The sequence below is a fragment of the Vigna radiata genome, chromosome 8 (assembly GCF_000741045.1).
Source record: "Vigna radiata var. radiata cultivar VC1973A chromosome 8, Vradiata_ver6, whole genome shotgun sequence".
NCBI classification, from domain to species: Eukaryota; Viridiplantae; Streptophyta; class Magnoliopsida; order Fabales; family Fabaceae; genus Vigna; species Vigna radiata.
The window spans coordinates 5431835-5450725 of record NC_028358.1 but is presented as its reverse complement, the minus strand read 5'-3'; the positions used below and the strand labels follow the sequence as shown (position 1 = coordinate 5450725).

The 18891-nt window shown below is 31.4% G+C and overlaps 2 protein-coding genes and 1 long non-coding RNA gene across 3 annotated transcripts; 1 reads left to right on the top strand and 2 right to left on the bottom strand.

Moving 5' to 3' along the window:
- Positions 1–846: 846 nt before the first annotated feature.
- Positions 847–3537, bottom strand: LOC106770128 (pentatricopeptide repeat-containing protein At2g44880). The gene has a single exon (XM_022785038.1). The coding sequence runs from the start codon at positions 3471–3473 to the stop codon at positions 1665–1667; it is 1809 nt and encodes a 602-aa protein (XP_022640759.1). The 5' UTR covers positions 3474–3537; the 3' UTR covers positions 847–1664.
- A 3449-nt stretch (positions 3538–6986) lies between these two features.
- On the bottom strand, positions 6987–9328 carry LOC106771368 (protein NUCLEAR FUSION DEFECTIVE 4-like). Its single transcript, XM_014657338.2, has one exon. The coding sequence runs from the start codon at positions 9076–9078 to the stop codon at positions 7318–7320; it is 1761 nt and encodes a 586-aa protein (XP_014512824.1). The 5' UTR covers positions 9079–9328; the 3' UTR covers positions 6987–7317.
- An 8492-nt stretch (positions 9329–17820) lies between these two features.
- LOC111242343 lies at positions 17821–18442 on the top strand. Its single transcript, XR_002669184.1, has 2 exons — positions 17821–17894; positions 17996–18442. It is a non-coding gene; the product is annotated as an uncharacterized LOC111242343 (long non-coding RNA).
- Positions 18443–18891: the final 449 nt, after the last annotated feature.

The window sequence follows — 18891 nt, the reverse complement described above, 5'->3', positions numbered from 1 at the left end:
TAATCAAGAGAAAACTCACGAACTCAGGAAGTGAATTGTTAATTGATTTCAGTAAAAATAAACTGAATGAATTTGGTTCAAAAATACATCAATCCAACAGTAGGTTAATTTAACTAAAAGCTATAACAAAAATAAATAAAATAAATAAATAACAGTTAAACCAAAAGCTAGCCCAACTGTGGAACATTCTTTTGAATTTGTTTTACTGAGCTTTTGCTTTAAAGCTAATTTAGTGACTCTGCCTTACTTATCATCTGCAGCATCCGTTCATCACCTCTGAATATCATGGTTCTCATTCAATCTTACGCAGTTCAATCAGGGATAGTGTCCGATCTGTGAGTATATATGGTGCACACCATAACTTGCTTTTTATCAACTATTTATTTTTCCTATCTCAGGACTCTTGCAATAAGATGGCAACATATGGAATGAATTTTATAACCTTGTAAGTATATCTTCTGCTGTTGGTGATTGTCAGATAGATAGCATAAAGTTCTCAACTGTGTATCATAAAGCAGATTTCTACCTGAGAGCGGACAACAATGATGATGACATGTGTCCGATGGATGAAGATGATTTTTTGATTGGTTCACCAGTAAAATCTGAATCTATATTAGCTTCTGATGATACGAAGGTGTCAAGTTTGTTTTATTCTTCCACTGTTTTAGATGTTTCTGTTTATGATTAGTAGTTTTTTAACACTGAGCTGATCAATTTGCTGGAATAGAGTTGCAATTCTTCAAGCCATCCTGCGGATGATCATCCTTGCAATTTTAATGAAACCCAAAATTTAGTGAAAAACAGACCGCACTTATCATTTTCAAGTGAGCCTCTAGGAATGGAAGATGATGAAGTTACTGAATTTAAAATTAGAGAAACTTCCTTCATTCCAAGTTTCTATTTTAATTCTAGAGCATACTAAGTATAGCATTACTAAATGGTTGTTACCTTGTTTTCTTTTTTCTTTAATCTTATTTCAATTTCCTACATTAGGCCCTTGAAGTGAAGAAGCTCCAAACACCTCTTTATGAAGAATTCTTTAGCATATCAAATGCAGCCATTGCTCCTACTCCCTTTGCAAAGAGTAAAGTTATTTCGGGTCTCCCAAATGTAACATCAAAACTCAGATTGCCTAGTCAGGCTTGGAGACGATTCTCAATGGTTGGCAGTGCTACTTTAGCAAGCCCTGTGAATCATACCAAATACCGATCGAAGCATAGTGGTGCTCACTGTCAACCTTTGCAGGAAATTCAGCCACCTGAGCTTAATGAATCAAACAAAGGAGACTCTTCATGAATCTCAGCTGGAATCATCTAGTGTAATGTATGTATCTGGTGCTTGATAGTAACTGCATTTTTATGGAGAAAGTACTATAGGTACTGTTTGTATTCTTCTCTATATAGATTTGTAGTTTTACCTCAGGAATCTATCTGAACTGCTGACTGGAATTAACACCTGCTATTGTTTGTTATTTTTGGAGTTGCCTCCTGATAATAAAATTCCGGGTGTGTTTCCAACCTGCCCACCATTTACTTGAGTCGGCAGCCTGATTATCAAATGGACATCAAATTATGAAAGGGACACAGAAATACACATGTTGTGACTCTTTCAATTTTCATTTACTTCCTTTTGACCTTTCCTTTCAGCTTTCTGTGTTTCCATTGTCAACAGACTATTTCAACTTTCATGTGCTTGCTTAACTGCCCCAAGGTTAACTGAATAGCCTCCAGATGTGAATGCAAGTAATCACCAGCCACAAATTCTCTAAAGCTTCCATCCACCTCAATAACACTGCAAGCAACCTCTTTACTTGTTCCTCTTTTCTTCATCATTTGTTTAATACCCTCCACATCTCTCCACCTTTGCTCCGTAGCATACATGTTTCTCAACATGACATAGTTTCCCGCAACATCCTCATCCATTTTCACCACCTCTTTAAGAACTTTCTCTGCCCTCGATACATCATTGAAGTAAACACAAGCAAAGAGAAAAGAACTCAGTATTATCCCGTTAGCATCATAAGGCATGGCTTGAATTAATTTTTCAGCCTCATCCAAGCATCCAGCTCTTCCTAGAAGGTCAACCACACAACCATAATGCTCAATCTCAGGCACAATTCCAAATCTCTCCATTTCGTTGAACCATCTTCTTCCTTCCTCCACCAAACCACAATGGTTGCAAGCAGATAGTACACCAATCATAGTTACCTCATTTGGTCCAAACCCTTCTTCCATCATCCTTGCAAATACCTCCAATGATTCCTTGGCACAGCCATTGACTGCAAAACCATTTATCAAAGCATTCCACGAAGCCGTTTCCCTCTCATTCATCTCCTCAAAAACCAATTTCGCTTTCATAATTTCACCACATTTTGCATACATATCAATCAAAGCAGTGCCAACACGAGCAGACCTATCAAACTTTTTCCTTTGGGCAAACCTGTGAATCCAGCGCCCCAAATCCAAAGCACCCAAATCAGCCACAGCGGGAAGAACACACAAAACAGTTACCTCATTTGGCTCCACCATCACCATCTGCATTTCACGAAACAACTCCAACGCTTCATGAGACCTTCTATTCTGGCAATAGCCTCCAATCATGGCATTCCAAGTAAACAAATTTTTATCCGGCATTACGTCAAACATCAACCTAGCATTTTCAACATCACCATTACTGCAATACCCAGAAATCATACTAGTCCAAGAAACCACGTTCCTCTCCTCCATCTCATCAAACAACTCCCTCGCCAAACCCACACATCCCGTCTTTACATACCCATCAATCATTGCGTTGAAAGCAACAACGTCCCGATCCTCCATCTCATCAAAAAGCCTCCTAGCCTCATCCATATTCCCACACCTCGCATACCCCACAATAACCGCGGTCCAGGAAACCCTGCTCTTTACAGACATTTCATCAAACACCTTCTTGGCATCATCCAAAATCCGAAACTTCACATACATATCCACCAAAGCAGTTGACACGTACAAATCAAAGCAAAGCCCGTTTCTTAAAACCACCCCATGAAGCTGCGAACCCTCCCGCCTGGCCACACGAGCCGAGCAACCCTTCACGAGCGAGGTGAAGGTGTAACCATCAGGCGTAAAAGGCGGCGTTTTGCGGCGAAGGTCTCGGAAGAGGGTGAAAGGCTCGGAGAACTGGCGAGCCGCGAAGTGAGTAGCGATCATGGAGTTGCAGAGGAAGGTGTCGCGGGTGCGGACGAGGTCGAAGAAGGTGCGCGCGTGTTGTACGAGCGCGTGATGGCGCGTAGGGGAGACGGCGGCGAGGGAGGCGCAGGCGGTGATGAAAGCAGTAAGGAGGTTGACGTTGTTGTGGAAAGAATGTCGGAGCATGAAGGCGTGGATTTGAAGAAGGGTGGTAACGCTCTTTGTCTTGCATTGGAGAAGGTGTAGGCATCTTCTCTCTGCGTTGCTCCATAGGGTTCTTTGTTGAAGTTGGTATTCATCTCCCATTATTCTTCCTTCTTCTACTTCTTTCACAACTCTTCCATTTTCGATCTTAAAAACAAGAATAAAGACATTTACATCTCACATACATTATAATAGTATTGGAGGCTATTATAATATAAGAAAAAAAATATGTCACAAAACTTATTTTATTATGTATGTTTACAAATATTTTAAATTTAATTTTTTAGTGATTTAATATTGTTAATTTATTTTTTATTGTTTTTGTTCTGTTATTTAGTGTATAAAAGTTGTTTTATCTTTTATTTATTCTTTTTATTTTTAAATTAATGCATCTTAAAAATAGAAATATATTTTTACGTTATTTTTAAAAGTTTTCATATTATTCTTTTATAAATTATAATTTATTAGTAAAATTAAATTTAAAATAATATATTTATTAATAATACAAATTATTTACATGTCATATAAAAGATATATTTATAAAAAGTATTTTATTATAACTTAAAAAAATTCCTAAAAAGAAATCCAAACTCAGTTCAAAAATAACATAAAAAATTTAAAAAATATAAATAAATTATTTGCAATTAAAAGAAAATTACAAATATTTTTAATTATCTAAACTATTATATAATTATGTTTTAAATCATGATTTTTATATTTTTTTAATTCCAATTTTCATGGAGCATCATAAGTTTATATGAGATTTGTTCTTTCAAATATTTGTTTATTGACTTTGTCATAGGGTTTTTTAATTGCAATGATTTTTCTTTAAGTTTCTCTTTTAAAGGATCAAGGAATAGTTCTTTATCATTTACTCCTTGAAACAAATTTGTCCTGAAATTAATACTTGATGGTGATGTTATTGATGGTCCGACAGTCAATGCACATCCTCCATTATCTATCTTTCTTAAGAACAAGGATGGTTAGTATGGCACATGGACTCAAGCTCTTTCTAACACATCCTTTCTCCATGAGTTGCTCCACTTGTTTTTGTATTTCGCTAGTCTCTTCCAAATTCTTCCTATAGGTTGGCCTATTAGGAAGGGATGCACCCATAGGTTCATGTTGTGTTCAATACTCTTTTTAGGAAGTAAACTATATGGAATGTCTTTAGGAAAGACATCCTCATACTCCTTGAGAAGTTGCTCCATATCTAAAGACAAAGAAACTTGCATAAAAAACAAATATATATTGTTAGACATAAGTAAATATAAAGGTTATTTCTTAACCAACACTCTATTTACCTTTTTTTCTCTTAAGAAAAGGCTTTTACCACTCTTTATTTTTTTTTTCTTTCCTTTTTCTTACCTTTTTCTTAAATTTTCTCTCTTCCTTCTTTTCTCTCTTGCTCTCTTTTCACTTCTTAATTTGATCCTCACAAACCGCTCTAGGAGATAAAGGTGTTAGGGACACCTTTTTCTCTTTAAACAAGAAAGAATACTTATTGGTTAGATCATCATAGGTTTACCTTTCGATCATATTGCCAAGATCTTCCTAACAACAAGTGACTCACCTCAAGTACCTAATCACATACTACTTCATTGACATATTTACCTATAGAGGAAACAATGTTCACCTGTTTATCCACTGCCAATTCTTCATTCTCACTCAACCATTGCAAAGCATAAGGACTAAGGTGTATAGATGTCACCAAACCAAGCTTCTCCACTAGTCGTTTACTTGCTACATTTGTACAACTTCCTCCATCAATGACGAGTGAACATGCCTTTCCCATAATTATACATCTAGAATGGAAAATATTCCTTCTTTGGGTCTCATCCTCCTCCTTATTCATACTATCTAACAACCTCATAACCATCAAAAAATTTCCCTCCAAAGGTGGTACTTCACACCTTTGCTCATCCTCATCACTACTAAATGATTCTTCAATGGAATGCTCACTAATGTACCCTACATTCTCTTCTCCAACAACATCATAGTTCTCCTGTTGGGACATTCAACTGTTATATGTCTCATACCCAAACATTTAAAACATTTTTCTGAACTAGAATGTGAAGAATTATCATTATTAGATTTAGAAGTTATTTTGCCAATTGAATACTCATTTTTCTTAGATTTAGGAATGACAGAAGTAACTCCCTCTTTCTTAGATTTCTTCTTATTCCTCTATGAGGTGGATGACTTCTTATAGGAGCTTCTTCTCTTGAGTTGTTGTTCCACTTTGGTGGCTTGGTGAATAAAATTCTCCAAAGTTTCATAATGGTGCATTTCCACCACATATTGAATCTCCCTATTTAATCATTCAAGAATCTAGTTATTGTAGTCATAGGTGTTTCTTCTACATCGATTTTCATCAAGGTGACCTCCATCTCTTGGACATACTCTTCAACACTCCTATTTTCTTGTGTAAGTCTTTGTAATTTGTTAAAGATCTCCTTTTTATAATAAGGAGATACAAAGACATTGGGCCCAAAAATAATTTGAAAATAAAAAAAAAACAGAAACAAATTATTTGCAATTAAAAAATTACAAATATTTTTAATTGCCTAAACTATTGTATAATTATGCTCTAAACAATGATGTTCGTGTTTCTTAAATTCTAATTTTCATGGAACATCATGAATCTTGAGGAGATTTGTTCTTTCAAATATTTACTTCTTAACCTTGTCATAAATTCTTTGAATTGCAATTATTCTTCCTCAAATTCCTCTATCACACATGCAAATTTCTTTCATCCACCCTTTTCGCCTTCTAAATTCTCTTCCACCATATTACTTTCACTCATGTAAGCAATAGAAACAACCTTATACATTTTCAAAAGAAGAAATTTTTTTTTGTCTTGTATTTTAAACAACATAGGAACCACACAATCCAAGATGAATTATTTTCGGACGGGAAATGAATCAATTATGTAAAATAAATAGTACATTTTACAACAATTTTTAACAAAATAGAATAAATTTTGTAATTTATTTATTTATATTACAAGTAAATTGAATTAAACATTGTCCAACTTTCAAATAAAAATTATAATTCAATTAAATAAAATAAATAAATATATGCAGTAAATTGAATATAATATATTATTACTTGACATACACTAACATTAATACGTAACATTAACATTAACACTAAAAATCCTAACAAGTAAAAGAAACCAAAAATAAAAATAGAAACAAAAATACCATCAACTTATTTACAAAAAAATGTTAACATCATTTATACAAATATAACATAAATAAATAAATTGAATTCATTTAACACAAAATGCAACTTGATTAAAAAAAAGACCAAACCCAATAAAAACAACAAAAGTTGAAATTGAAAGTAGTAATTAAACCTTCATCAATCAAAATCTAATATATATATATATATATATATATATATGACAATGATATTTTGACAACACTTTTTGACAACTTTTTAGACAACGGAACACGTGTCATTATTTTATTGGTCTATTTGAATTTATGTTTAAAAAATATTTAAAACGGACCAATCACAAGCTGTCACGTATGTGTTGTCAAAAAATTGTTAAAAAAGTGTTGTTAAAATATATATACCATTGATTATGGTTACAAGCTAATACATATTCTACATTTGAGTGATTTATTGAATACAACACATTACCCAACAAGATCCTTCTGTATAAACTACAAACTACAAATGGAAATTTACTCAGCTGCTAGAGTTGAGATTTTTTGTTGTTGTTTTTCTATTGTATCTTTGAAATACATTGATTTTGATATTCTAAAATATATTAAAATTTGTTTAATATATTAAAAGTAAAAGTATTTTGAAGATATAAGAGAAGAACAAGGATAAAAACTCAGAAGATCTATATTCTTAAGGTTTATGGTTCTAATTTTCTTTTGGTATCGATTATGGTAATGATAAAGTATTTATCAATCCTTGGCAAAGATATCTAGCCTTCATTTGCAGCAGGTTGTTCTGCAAACTTGTTCTGAGTCAGACCAATTTCAGCTGCAGCAGTTCCATCTTCTTCTCTGAACTTCTTGTATATGTCACCTTTATAAAACTCTCTAGTCCTATACACCAAGATGAGAGACACAAGTGCTCCAAACAGGCTCACTGCAGTGATTATAATGAAAGCCATTTTGTAACACTCACTTCCATAGCAATTCAATTCCTCCCCAGCTTTCCTCTTCAATCCTAATGCTGTCATTTGCTTTCTGGCTTCCTTGTCATACAAATACCCTGCAACCCTTACACTGAACAAGTATGACCCAATTGGACTTGCCACTGACCCAACATTGTACAGAGTTGAGTAAAATTTCAGACCAAAAAGTTCTGATATGATGGAAAATAGTAGTGGCCAATTTGCCCCAAAGCAGAATCCAATTATCATTGAGGCTGCATACAGACCATTAGGGACATTGAAAGCAATCAGAAGGTGACCAATACAAGGGATGACAAGAATTGATGTGAACAAAATAGGCCTAGGAACTTTTAATTTGGCTATGATAATTTCTGATATCACACCCTGCACTATTTTACCCATATAGATCCAAATAGCCATCAGGGACACAAATGTTGTAACACTGTGTGATGAATATCCTAAGGATGCACCAATTTGGCTCAAGTTGTTTACCACAGTGAGTGTGCCACCAAGTCCACAGATTGTTGCTAAGAAAAGAATCACCATGTCAAGGCTAAAAATGGCTTGAAGTATTGTATAATCTTCACCTCTACTTGGTGGGCTGAACATGCTTTTCCAACAGGAAACTTGCTTTTGTGGAGCCTCTGCAGAACTCATTGGATTTGGCATCTCTGTTGGTATATTCAAAGGCTTAGGAGGGTTTTCAGTGTTGCTGTCCTCTTGTTTCCTCTTCCTTATCTTTTGTTCTTCAAACATAACAACAACAAGTGGAAGGATGAGCAACAGAAGCATCAGTATAGTAGTGACATAGTACTCACTCTTAGTAAAGTTGAAACTTTTTTGCAGTATGATGACTACCATGAGGAAACCTGCAAGAACTAAAGTGGTGTAGAGGAAATTATAGAAAGCCTTGGAATCATTTGGCTGTTGAACTCCCTTGTGGTGTCTGATGACTGGCAAGAAAACAAAAGTTACAGCAGTTGGTAGCCATGCCATAAGCAAAATCAGAGACTTGGAGTCATTTCCATAGAAGGCATAGTATATCTGAGTGATGATTGCTGCACTCAAACCAAGGTAGCCACTGAGAAGGCCAATGACAATGCCCCTTGTGCCTGGGAAGTTCTTCACACTGGTCACAATGACTCCAGTGTTGGTGGAACAGTGAGAATTTGCTCCAATGAATATGTATAAGCACATTTTCCACACCTGGGGCCTGGCAATTTTTCTGGTCACTGCAAGCCAAATTATGAAATAGCCAAAAAAATTGAGAACTCCACCAATTGTTAACACCACCCAAGGGGGTGTGACCTCATTGATTAGGCCTGAAATGATGCCTATGTTGGACCCCAAATCCTTGAAGAAGCTTAACAGATTTAGGGTAGATTGATCATACCCTAAAACTGATTTGATTTCCCTTGAATATAGACTGAACATGTAGCTTGCTCCTGACACAGACATGATCATGAATGAGGAAAAAGCCATGAACCAACGCCCTGTAAGGACTTGCAGAGTGAATACTTTGGTATTGTTCACAAAACTTCCACCACTCTGTTTGAAAGATTCCATCTTCTTCTTCACTCTTAGTTTTCAGCACCACTTTTTGAATGAGCTGAAAACTGAAAGTGAGTGTTTCTCTGGTGAATGAAGCAAAGAAGAAAGAGATGGTTGGATTTTGGAAAATTGTGGTGAATTTATGCAGAGTTTGAAGTTGTAATTTTCCAAATGTCTTATTCAAGATAATTCTTAGGCAAAAAAGTCCATCATCACTGAAGAAATGCTAACATTCCTACTTCAAAATTGTGCCATCAACCATTCTTCCTCACTAAAAATAGTAGGGTCAAGCTGAAAATTTTGTGGTGCTACAATGTTATCTATATGAAAAATAGATGATGATCAACGTTTACATTCATTTTATACATATTAAAAACATATAATAATTATAAAAAAAATAAAAGATAATATTAAGTGAATGTAAAATATTTAAATGTGTCGAAATATTATTTTTATAATTTCACTCAAGAGAAAAATAAATAAATAAACAAAAACACACTTCATGCAATTTCAGTGCCTTAACCGTCTAAAATTGTTCAACTTGATTCATGTTTATCATTTATGGAATTGTATGTTTCAATGAATTTTTTGTGTCTTTGTTATTGTCAATCAAAGTTATAATAAATTAATTTAATCATGACTCATAGTCATCTGAATTTTTATTTGATCATTTACACTGATTTTTGTTATTATTTTATTGTAATGATTCTCATGCTTAAGTTAACCAAACCAACGTCTTATTGGTCATAATAGAAAAAAATTCAAATTTAACTGATTTTTTTTCTCTGATATAACTTATTTTAATCCTTTGGTTTTTAGTAATTGTAAATATTTTTTTTATTTTTCTCTCTCTAAAATTCAAAATAACTGTATTGTATAACTATTCAGTTAATAACCTATAAACCAAACTGTCACTTCGTCTAGACAATTAAATCTAATACTAATTAAACTATAATGAAATATGATTATTATCAAAAATATGTAATATTTCAATAATTATAGATTGAAAACTATAAATATATGCAGAAGTTAACAATAATAATATAATAGAAATAAGATAAGATAATCCACATGATAAGAGTAAATATAATATTCCTTCAAAATTTGCTTCAGAATCGGAAGCTCTTAAATATTCTTACAACATAAATCGGTTCTAAAATTTAACTAACCGAATAGTATTACAAAAAAGAAGATCGTACCGAATGGTTATTAAAAAAAAAAATATATATATATATATACCAAACGGTTATCTAAGTAAGATAAATAAACTATTGTTCCGATACTCCTACACAATCTTCAGGATGTTCAATTTGCAACGCTTCCTCCAACGAACCAATATCACCTTCTGCTCACATTTATTGGATGATCATTGCAGTGAAGAGAACAACCGAACGATAGACAAAAACAGACAATAGAAAAAATAGGATAAGCTTATGTAATTTAATTAATCATACTAACATCCAAATTTAACTCATTTCATATAACTATCATACATGCAATTCAAAACAGATCAAATTTATAGAACACCATATAATCGAACGTTCAATACATTCATAACCGACCGTTTGACTCGACTCATCCGGATTGTATGAACTATGTAGTTACGACGTTTATGCACCCGGGTGGAACCTGGCTGGGATGCCCTCTACAGCCGCCACTCGAGGTTAGTCCAGTGAAGCTTACCTCGACACAACTATACCCTGAGGATAAAGGACCTCCTGCCATTCCCACGCATGAGTTACCCTCCTCTACATGAGGTGGAGTAATCACGGAATATCAAGATAAACAACAACTTAACTTAGTCATGTTCATACTTTACCATACAAAACCAGTTATGAGACATTTCTCCTTGAAATTCTCTTTAAACATCCATATTATTCATTTCATATACCATCATCTTTCTCATTCCATATAATCCAATCGAATAGTATAACAAAAAATTCACATTCAGAAATCATTATTAAAAGAGTTATTAAATAATTTAAGAATATGACCGAACGGTCAAATAATATAACAACTCTAAACTATGTTATATACAATCTCAGACCGCCACTATGAGACTTAATTTGAACCTGTAAGATTTGCACAAGACACTTATACCTTAAACCGATTAATTGGGACTTAGGTCGAACACTTTCAAGCCTTGGCCGACCAATTAGAGCTTAGGTCGGACACATGATACAGGATGGAGTTCTCTTCAAAAGACCGAGCGTTAGCATAGACCGAACGCTCAACATTTAATCAATAGAATATCGATTGGTTGTCAACTGAAATCTCCAACGAAAGAGAGTTCAGTCAAGACCGAACGGACTAACCAATAAAAAACCCTTAAATGAAAACCAAACGGACTAACCAATGAAAACCGGACAGAAATCAATAAAAAATTCCTAAATGAAAACCAAACGGACTAACCATTGAAAACCGGACGAAAATCAATAACCCTTGGTCATAGTTACAGAGTTCTGCAGAATTTTGCAGAGTTACACTTGACCTTATTTCTACCCATTATTCATGACAATTATCAAATATTAAAGCATACCATCAAACATGCAACATTCTAATATCAATCAAATCATCAACATGCCACCATTCAAGCATACAACCATTCATAACACAAAATCATAATTAAATTACAAACTTTCCTTACCTCTAAATCCAGAAATAGTGTTTTTTTACATTATGATCTACATTGTACGTGAGTCCTATGGCTCCTTACAAGCTTTTGATTTTTGTGAAGAAAAGTCGACCTTAGAATCAAAAGTAGAAAACGGTTTCAGATAAGAAATTGATGAACACATACAAGCTAAAAAGGTACTTGCATGCACAGAAGATGCAGAAACTTCAAAGGACAAGGAGATTTTGAACTTACCAGCTCAAATCGAAAACCGATTGGTGCAAGTGAGAGAGCTTGACACCAAGAACGTTTATGTGCTACTTGAAGGGTGATCAGAACAGTGAAAGGGTGAAAAATCTTAGAGAGAAGTTACAAAAGTTTAGAGAAAATGAGGAGAAAATGGAGGTTCAGAAGGTTGGAGAAGAAGTTGCATGCAGAAAGTGGTACTTGATTTTGAAATTCCAACTTAAATACTGCCTCCAAAAACTGATCGGTCTACTCATGTGCTGCCACCTGTTCTTCACTCTCTGAATTTTCAGACTTCCACCACTGTCACATGGATCTCACTTGCTGGAGAATTTAATGGTCGTGACAAAATAAGTCATAATTAGATCATTATATTTAATATTTATTTATTGTTAAAACTATAGAACGGATTTTGATATCAAAATCTCTTCCATAACCTTGAAGGCCAACTAGAATGATTGATAGAGTAAAAACAAACATTTAAACTTTTAACACACAGGTGATACAGAGTGAATAGTTAATTTCCACCTTGAAACAATATCTATTTTTGTTTCATTTTAAGAAAAATAAGTAATATTTTTTACTAATTTTATTTTCTTACAATATTTAATACTGATATTATATTATAAATACTATTAGGTGTTACTTGAAAATATTAATTAATTAACTTTTTGTTCTGTAAATAAGCAGTTAGCCAATATCAAATAATACTAAAAGTTGAAAATACCGATTTTCAATTTTAGACCAATTTCTTTTTATATAAAAATCAAATCCAAATATATTCCTTTCATAATGGCTAAAATTATTTAAGTATTCGTAAATATATAGTTTATGGATAATCATATTTAAGTATTACATATGACAATGTTGAATTAGGGTGTTAATGAATTGGGTTAGGTGTGACTGCTTGGACCAACTTTAATTGACATAACAATTGACACTTTATGAATAATAATTGGACCTACTGTAGCAATTATAGTTTCGATGTTAGACAGTTTTAGCATAATTACAGCTGGACATTTGGAAAAAATCTCGTGATTCTTCAATTTAAGATAAAAATTAAATGTAGGATTTTAAAGTTTGGTTTGACTAATCCAATTTTAATTATAAAAGAATATATTAGAAAATTTTGATTTTTTTTTGTCATGTGACTAGTAGGGATGACAAAAAAATTTGTAGGTATGTATATTTATGGATAAAATTTATAGCGGGTAGTTATTATTTGCATATATTTATTATTCACGGATAACAGATAGCGGAAATTTTAATACTCGCTTCTAAATGGGTCAGATACGGGATAGTATACTATCCAATCCCTGGATATTTGTTATCTGCAAAAAATAATAAGAGAAATTGATTTATATATATTTTAACTAAATTTAATTAAAAATAAAATAAAATTATATTTTATTAGGTTAAATTTAATTAAAATTAAATTTTAATTTATATTTAATTTAATTTATATTATATTACATTTTTTGTAATTTAATTTAAATTTTATTTTAAAAATGCATAAAAAATATTATTTTTACGGGTACAATTTCATGTGCGGTCGAGTTACGGGTACACATTATCTGTGCGGGATTCAACTCGTTGTCATCCTTATGTGATAATGTTAATTTAGTTTATATTTTTTTATGACATGTTTATTAATTTATCCTTATAATTATATTTTTTCAAAATTTAATTATAAATTTAAAAATATTAATTTTTTTCAATATTTAAATCTTTTAATATAATATATACTTATTAACATAAAAAAATATACAAACAAACACCAATAATATGTATGTACGGACTTATTTATAACTAGTTTTATATAAAAGTAAGTTCAGTGTTTTTTACGTATTAGCTTTTAGTATTTTTTTTCTTTCTAAAGTTGCATTTTAAGATTCTCTCATTTATATACAATATTAAATTATAGTATATAATTAGGAATAAATTTTAGTTTACTGAATCAATTTTATAAAATGAACTTAAATTTATATTTTATTATTTTATTATCGTATTAGAGTAATTTATAATATGATATATGTCACTCAGTTTATTGCAGTAGAGATTTTGACCGTATCATATGTTGTTAAGCCTCCTTAAATTTCACACTAGACATCCTTCAGAAAAACTGTATAGATATCCAACTAAACATAAAGTAAAATCATAGTTTGTATATTGAAGGAAACTCTCTTTAATTAATTTTTATAAAATTCAGTTAAATTTAAATTTAAATTTCCATATATATATATATATATATATATTAATGATACTTTGATAACAATATTTTAACACGTTATTTGTGATTGATCTAAATTACTCTATAATCAATAATAATAATCACAAACATCGATATGACCAATCAAAGAATCACACGTAAATGATGTTAAAATATTGTAGAAAAATATTGAAAATCATTTGTATCCCACTTTCAGTGTTTATTTCACTGTTTATTATAGTCATCACCTTTACATATGGAGATTTAAAGAAAAAAAACCTTCAATTTAAATATCCAATTGAAAAAATAAAGAAACTTCTTTCCTAGTACTTAGAGCTACACAGAACCATTTTTTCCTCAATTTTTTATCTATCAATATTGTTAAATAATGTTCCACTTGGTTTAAACTTTAAATTGTTTATTGAATTTTTTTTCCCATTAATTGGTTTCCTAAATTTTTACTTTTGTGATCTAAGAAGACTATTTTGATTTTCAAAATCCTAATTACATAACTTATTAATAATAATTATCGTATAAATAATTAGTATGATGAGTATTTATTATCGGCAAATAGTAAATATTTTAATATTTATTAAATTGAATAAAAATTAAAATTAAAATTTAATTTAATTTATATTTTATTAATTTAAATTTAATTAAAATTAATTTATATTTTATTAGATTAAATTTAATTAAAGTTAAATTTTAATTTATATCATATTTTATACTTTCTTAGTTTTATTTAAATTTTATTTTAAAAATTTATAAAACATATTTTCTTTTTAATATCCGTGACTATCCACGTATTTACTATCCACTAATATTTTTTAAATAATGATAATTTTTTTTGTCACGATTAACAAATAAATATTATTCCTACTTGACCTAATCCTGATAATATAATATAATACAAATATAATAAATTGTTCCGTATTTATCTAGTCCACTGGTTAATTCTTTATACATCTAAAACTCCATAAAATAGATAAGTAGTGGGATTATAAAAAACTAACCTTATAAATTCTCTCTGCTGTCAATAATCTATTTCCATCCTTTAAATTTATTATTAAAAATATTGTTTACATAATTTAATAATAATGATGATAATAATGTACTATTCATAACTAATTATTTTTAATTATATTTTTGCATATCCAAATAAAGTCATATTACCCACATATTTTTGGAAGAGGTTATAATCTATTAAAATTGAAACCTATGTATAATATACTGACGACAGATACAGACTACTTTAGATAAATATTATGCAAATATATAAAATAAGAAAACTCAGTTGAGTATCCAACTCTCAAAGTATTAGGAACTTAGTAATAACAATTAATATAATGGATCACCTTTTCACATAACTAAAACTTCTTCTAATTATAAAATTCAAAGCGTCAAAATTGTCATTCATATTAATTTTTTTATCCATACTTAGTGACGAAAGAAAAAAAATTATTTTAAATTTTAAAGAGAAAAACAATAAGAAATTCAAGAGTTTTTTACATACATATTTAATAATTATGGAATCCTTTATTTTAACCCGATAACCAATTACAAAAGTCTGGGTTTGGTGTTCATGATTCTTTGATAAATATATATACATATATGATAATGATACTTAGACAATATTTTTCTGACAACATTTGAACATCATTTACATATCATTCTGTGATTGGTCCATAGTCATGTTTATTATTATTATTATCATTGATTGTGGAGTAATTTTGGACCAATCACAGAATGACACGTAGATGATATTCAAATGTTGTCAAAAATATGTTTGTTTAAGTATCATTATCTATATATATATATATATATATATATATATATATATATATATATATATATATATATATATATATATATATATATATATATATCTAAAAATTGAAGGATATATAGGTTTTTCCATATCCATAGAAAGTGTTGAATAGTGTTTGTGGTGTAAGTTTTTGGTAGGTTTAACCAATATATATGAATAACAACTTGTAATAAGGACCTCTCAAATCAAGCATGAATTGGCAATATGCATAGACCACTCAATACCCTCTAAATTGATTTTTCAACACGAATATGAATATGAATTCCATCCACCACAAAACATCATTGATGATGCTGAAGGCCATTTTTAGTTTGCAGAAACAACAGACTTGTCGCGTTTCACTGAAATCTAGCAATACATTTTGGAAGTTAGTAAAAACTAGGAGAGTATATGCCAAACACGTCTCTCAACTTACATCACATTATTATATACTTATGATGGTATCTCTACTTTGGCTAGAGATTCCCCTCACGAGACCTTTCTTCTTAGATGTAGGGATGCTATTTCTACTTTGGCTAGAGATTCCCCTCACGAGATTTTTCTTCTTAGACGTAGGCATGATAAAATACTTGTTTAAAAATTCGATTTGTTTATGTCTAACTTGACATTGATCTACAAAATCAGATAGAATTGGACTGGTTTCTCAATTGAAAACGAGTTAAATTTTAAAATTTGGTCTGGTCGAGCTAATTTGTTCTTTCGAATATTTAATATCACTTAAAAGTAAGATGAAATTTTTTATTTTTTACATGAAAACGGGCTGATGAGTTGTCGATTTCAAACTGAAAGGATTACAGTAATATGAAGTGTAGCAACATATATTTCAATTTCTTTTAATGAAGCTGGAGTAACGGATTAGTTCAATTGACTTGCAAGATTGGCATGTTGAACCTTGACAAGTCAGATTGGTTCAAATTCTTGAATTGAAAAGGTTTAATATCTCAATAAGTCTCTATTTTCGTCCAAAATCTTAAATAAGTTATTTTGTCACGTAATAAAAAATTACACTTTTAGCATACCCTTCTTAACGGCGTCATCTCAATTTGACAGAAATACCCTATTTGATTCAATTTTGTAAAAATAAGGACTCAATTAAGACGCCGAAAAAGAAATAAACTTATTTGAGATTTCGAGAAAAAATAGAAACTTATTGAGACATTAAACCAATTAAAAAATGCTTTTTCAACCTACTTTTTTTTATTAGACTAAAAAAGTGGCATGCTCGACTTGATATTTTTATACTTATTTGTTTCTTTTGAAAAGAAGTTAAACTTTTTGTTTTCATATAAGAATATTATATATAATTATAAGAACTTGTCACCTATCAAACATTTGACTAACTGAGTGTTTAATAATTGGAAAATGCATGAGATAAAAAAATTGAGCAAGTATAAAGTTTGATCGTTACACAAGATCTTAGAAACTGTCTACATAAGTATATATATGGTATTTAGAAATGCACTAATCATATTTGATTAAAGCTAAGTTTCACAATAACGTACTATCTCTCAGGTCTAACTAACATGTTTACTTAAATGACTTGTTCATTGTACCACTATATTATAATATTATGGTTTAATGTCTCCTTAAGTCCTTGTTTTCGCTCAAAATCTTAAATAAGTCCCTTTCTTGTTCAGCGTCTCAATTGGATCCTTAATTTTTTAAAATTGAAACAAATAGAAATCTTCCGTCAAATTAAACTCACCACGTTTAAAATGATATCATGTGACATGTTGTAGGTATTGTTTTAGATGACGTGGCAGTTTCTACATAACTGTGATGTGTATTTAATAATTTCTGAATTAAAAAATTGAGGGCAAATTGGGAAAAACATTAATGGTAGCTTCTGAGAAATGTGAAATTAGGGTTTGTGGAAAAAGAAAGAGTGGTTTTGTGGCAGCTCTTTCTTTACAATTGAAATCTGAGAAAAATTGGTAATGGTTTTTCGTTTCTTCTCTTTGGTTTTTGAAATTTTCTTTTCACTTTCTACTTTCCGTTAATTTCTCACGCCCTTTTTTATGTTGCTTCTGTGAAGAGATTTATTCTTGTACGCTGCGTCGTGGGTTTTTCGCTTTTTCGCAGTTGTATCGCAGGTTTCGATGGCGACTTTCATGGTGTCCACGAACCCAGGGGCGCGTCGGAGGTCGGTGCTCGTTGCCGAGAGGAAAATCGCCACCAACATAAAGCTCCTCGCCAACGACATCGCCGCCTCCCCCGCAGTCGCGACTTCCGGCAAAGGTGCCATGGGCGCCTGGCACAACCTTAGCCACCACGAACCTTAATACGAAACTCCATGGGTGTCAGGCACTCATTTTTGTTCGATTGAATATTGGTGTTTGTTTACACACCTCTTGCAACACCGATAATTTTTTCTTTATTTTTTTTTTCGTTTCGTTTCGTAAGTTTGGTTTCGATGGAAGAACTTTATCCCTGATTTTGTATCGCTAAATGATCGTGTATGTTATTTTGGAAATTAGCATGATTGTTTAGCCTTTTGCAGATTATTGTTACCATATGGTAACAGTGATCTAAGCATGATTTGGGGCTTTTGATAATGAATCGATTTTCTGATATTTTGGTATCAAGCAGAAATTTCCAGGTTCAGTTGAGGACTTTGATTGTACAAAAATGAGAGTGCCCGACGCCCATGTGCCCAAGTGGGTGGAATGTTCTTATGAAGTAGTATGAGAGTTTGCATGCAGTTATGGGAATTTCAATTTTTGTGTCTGGTCTTCCAACTTCCTGACGAAGATATAACTAATGCTAGCATTTGAAATGAGTTGTCTTTAATTTCAGAGAAAGGAACAATTTTTAATTTCGTTTTCCCCAGTTTACCCTCAATCTTTTAATTCAAAAATTACAAAATATATGTTACAATTATCAATAAACTGCCACGTCATCTAAAACAATATCCTCATCATGCCACGTATA

Bases quoted from the DNA above. Each gene is read 5' to 3' on its own strand.
- LOC106771368 (XM_014657338.2), bottom strand. From the start codon at position 9,078: ATGGAATCTTTCAAACAGAGTGGTGGAAGTTTTGTGAACAATACCAAA.
- LOC106770128 (XM_022785038.1), bottom strand. From the start codon at position 3,473: ATGGGAGATGAATACCAACTTCAACAAAGAACCCTATGGAGCAACGCA.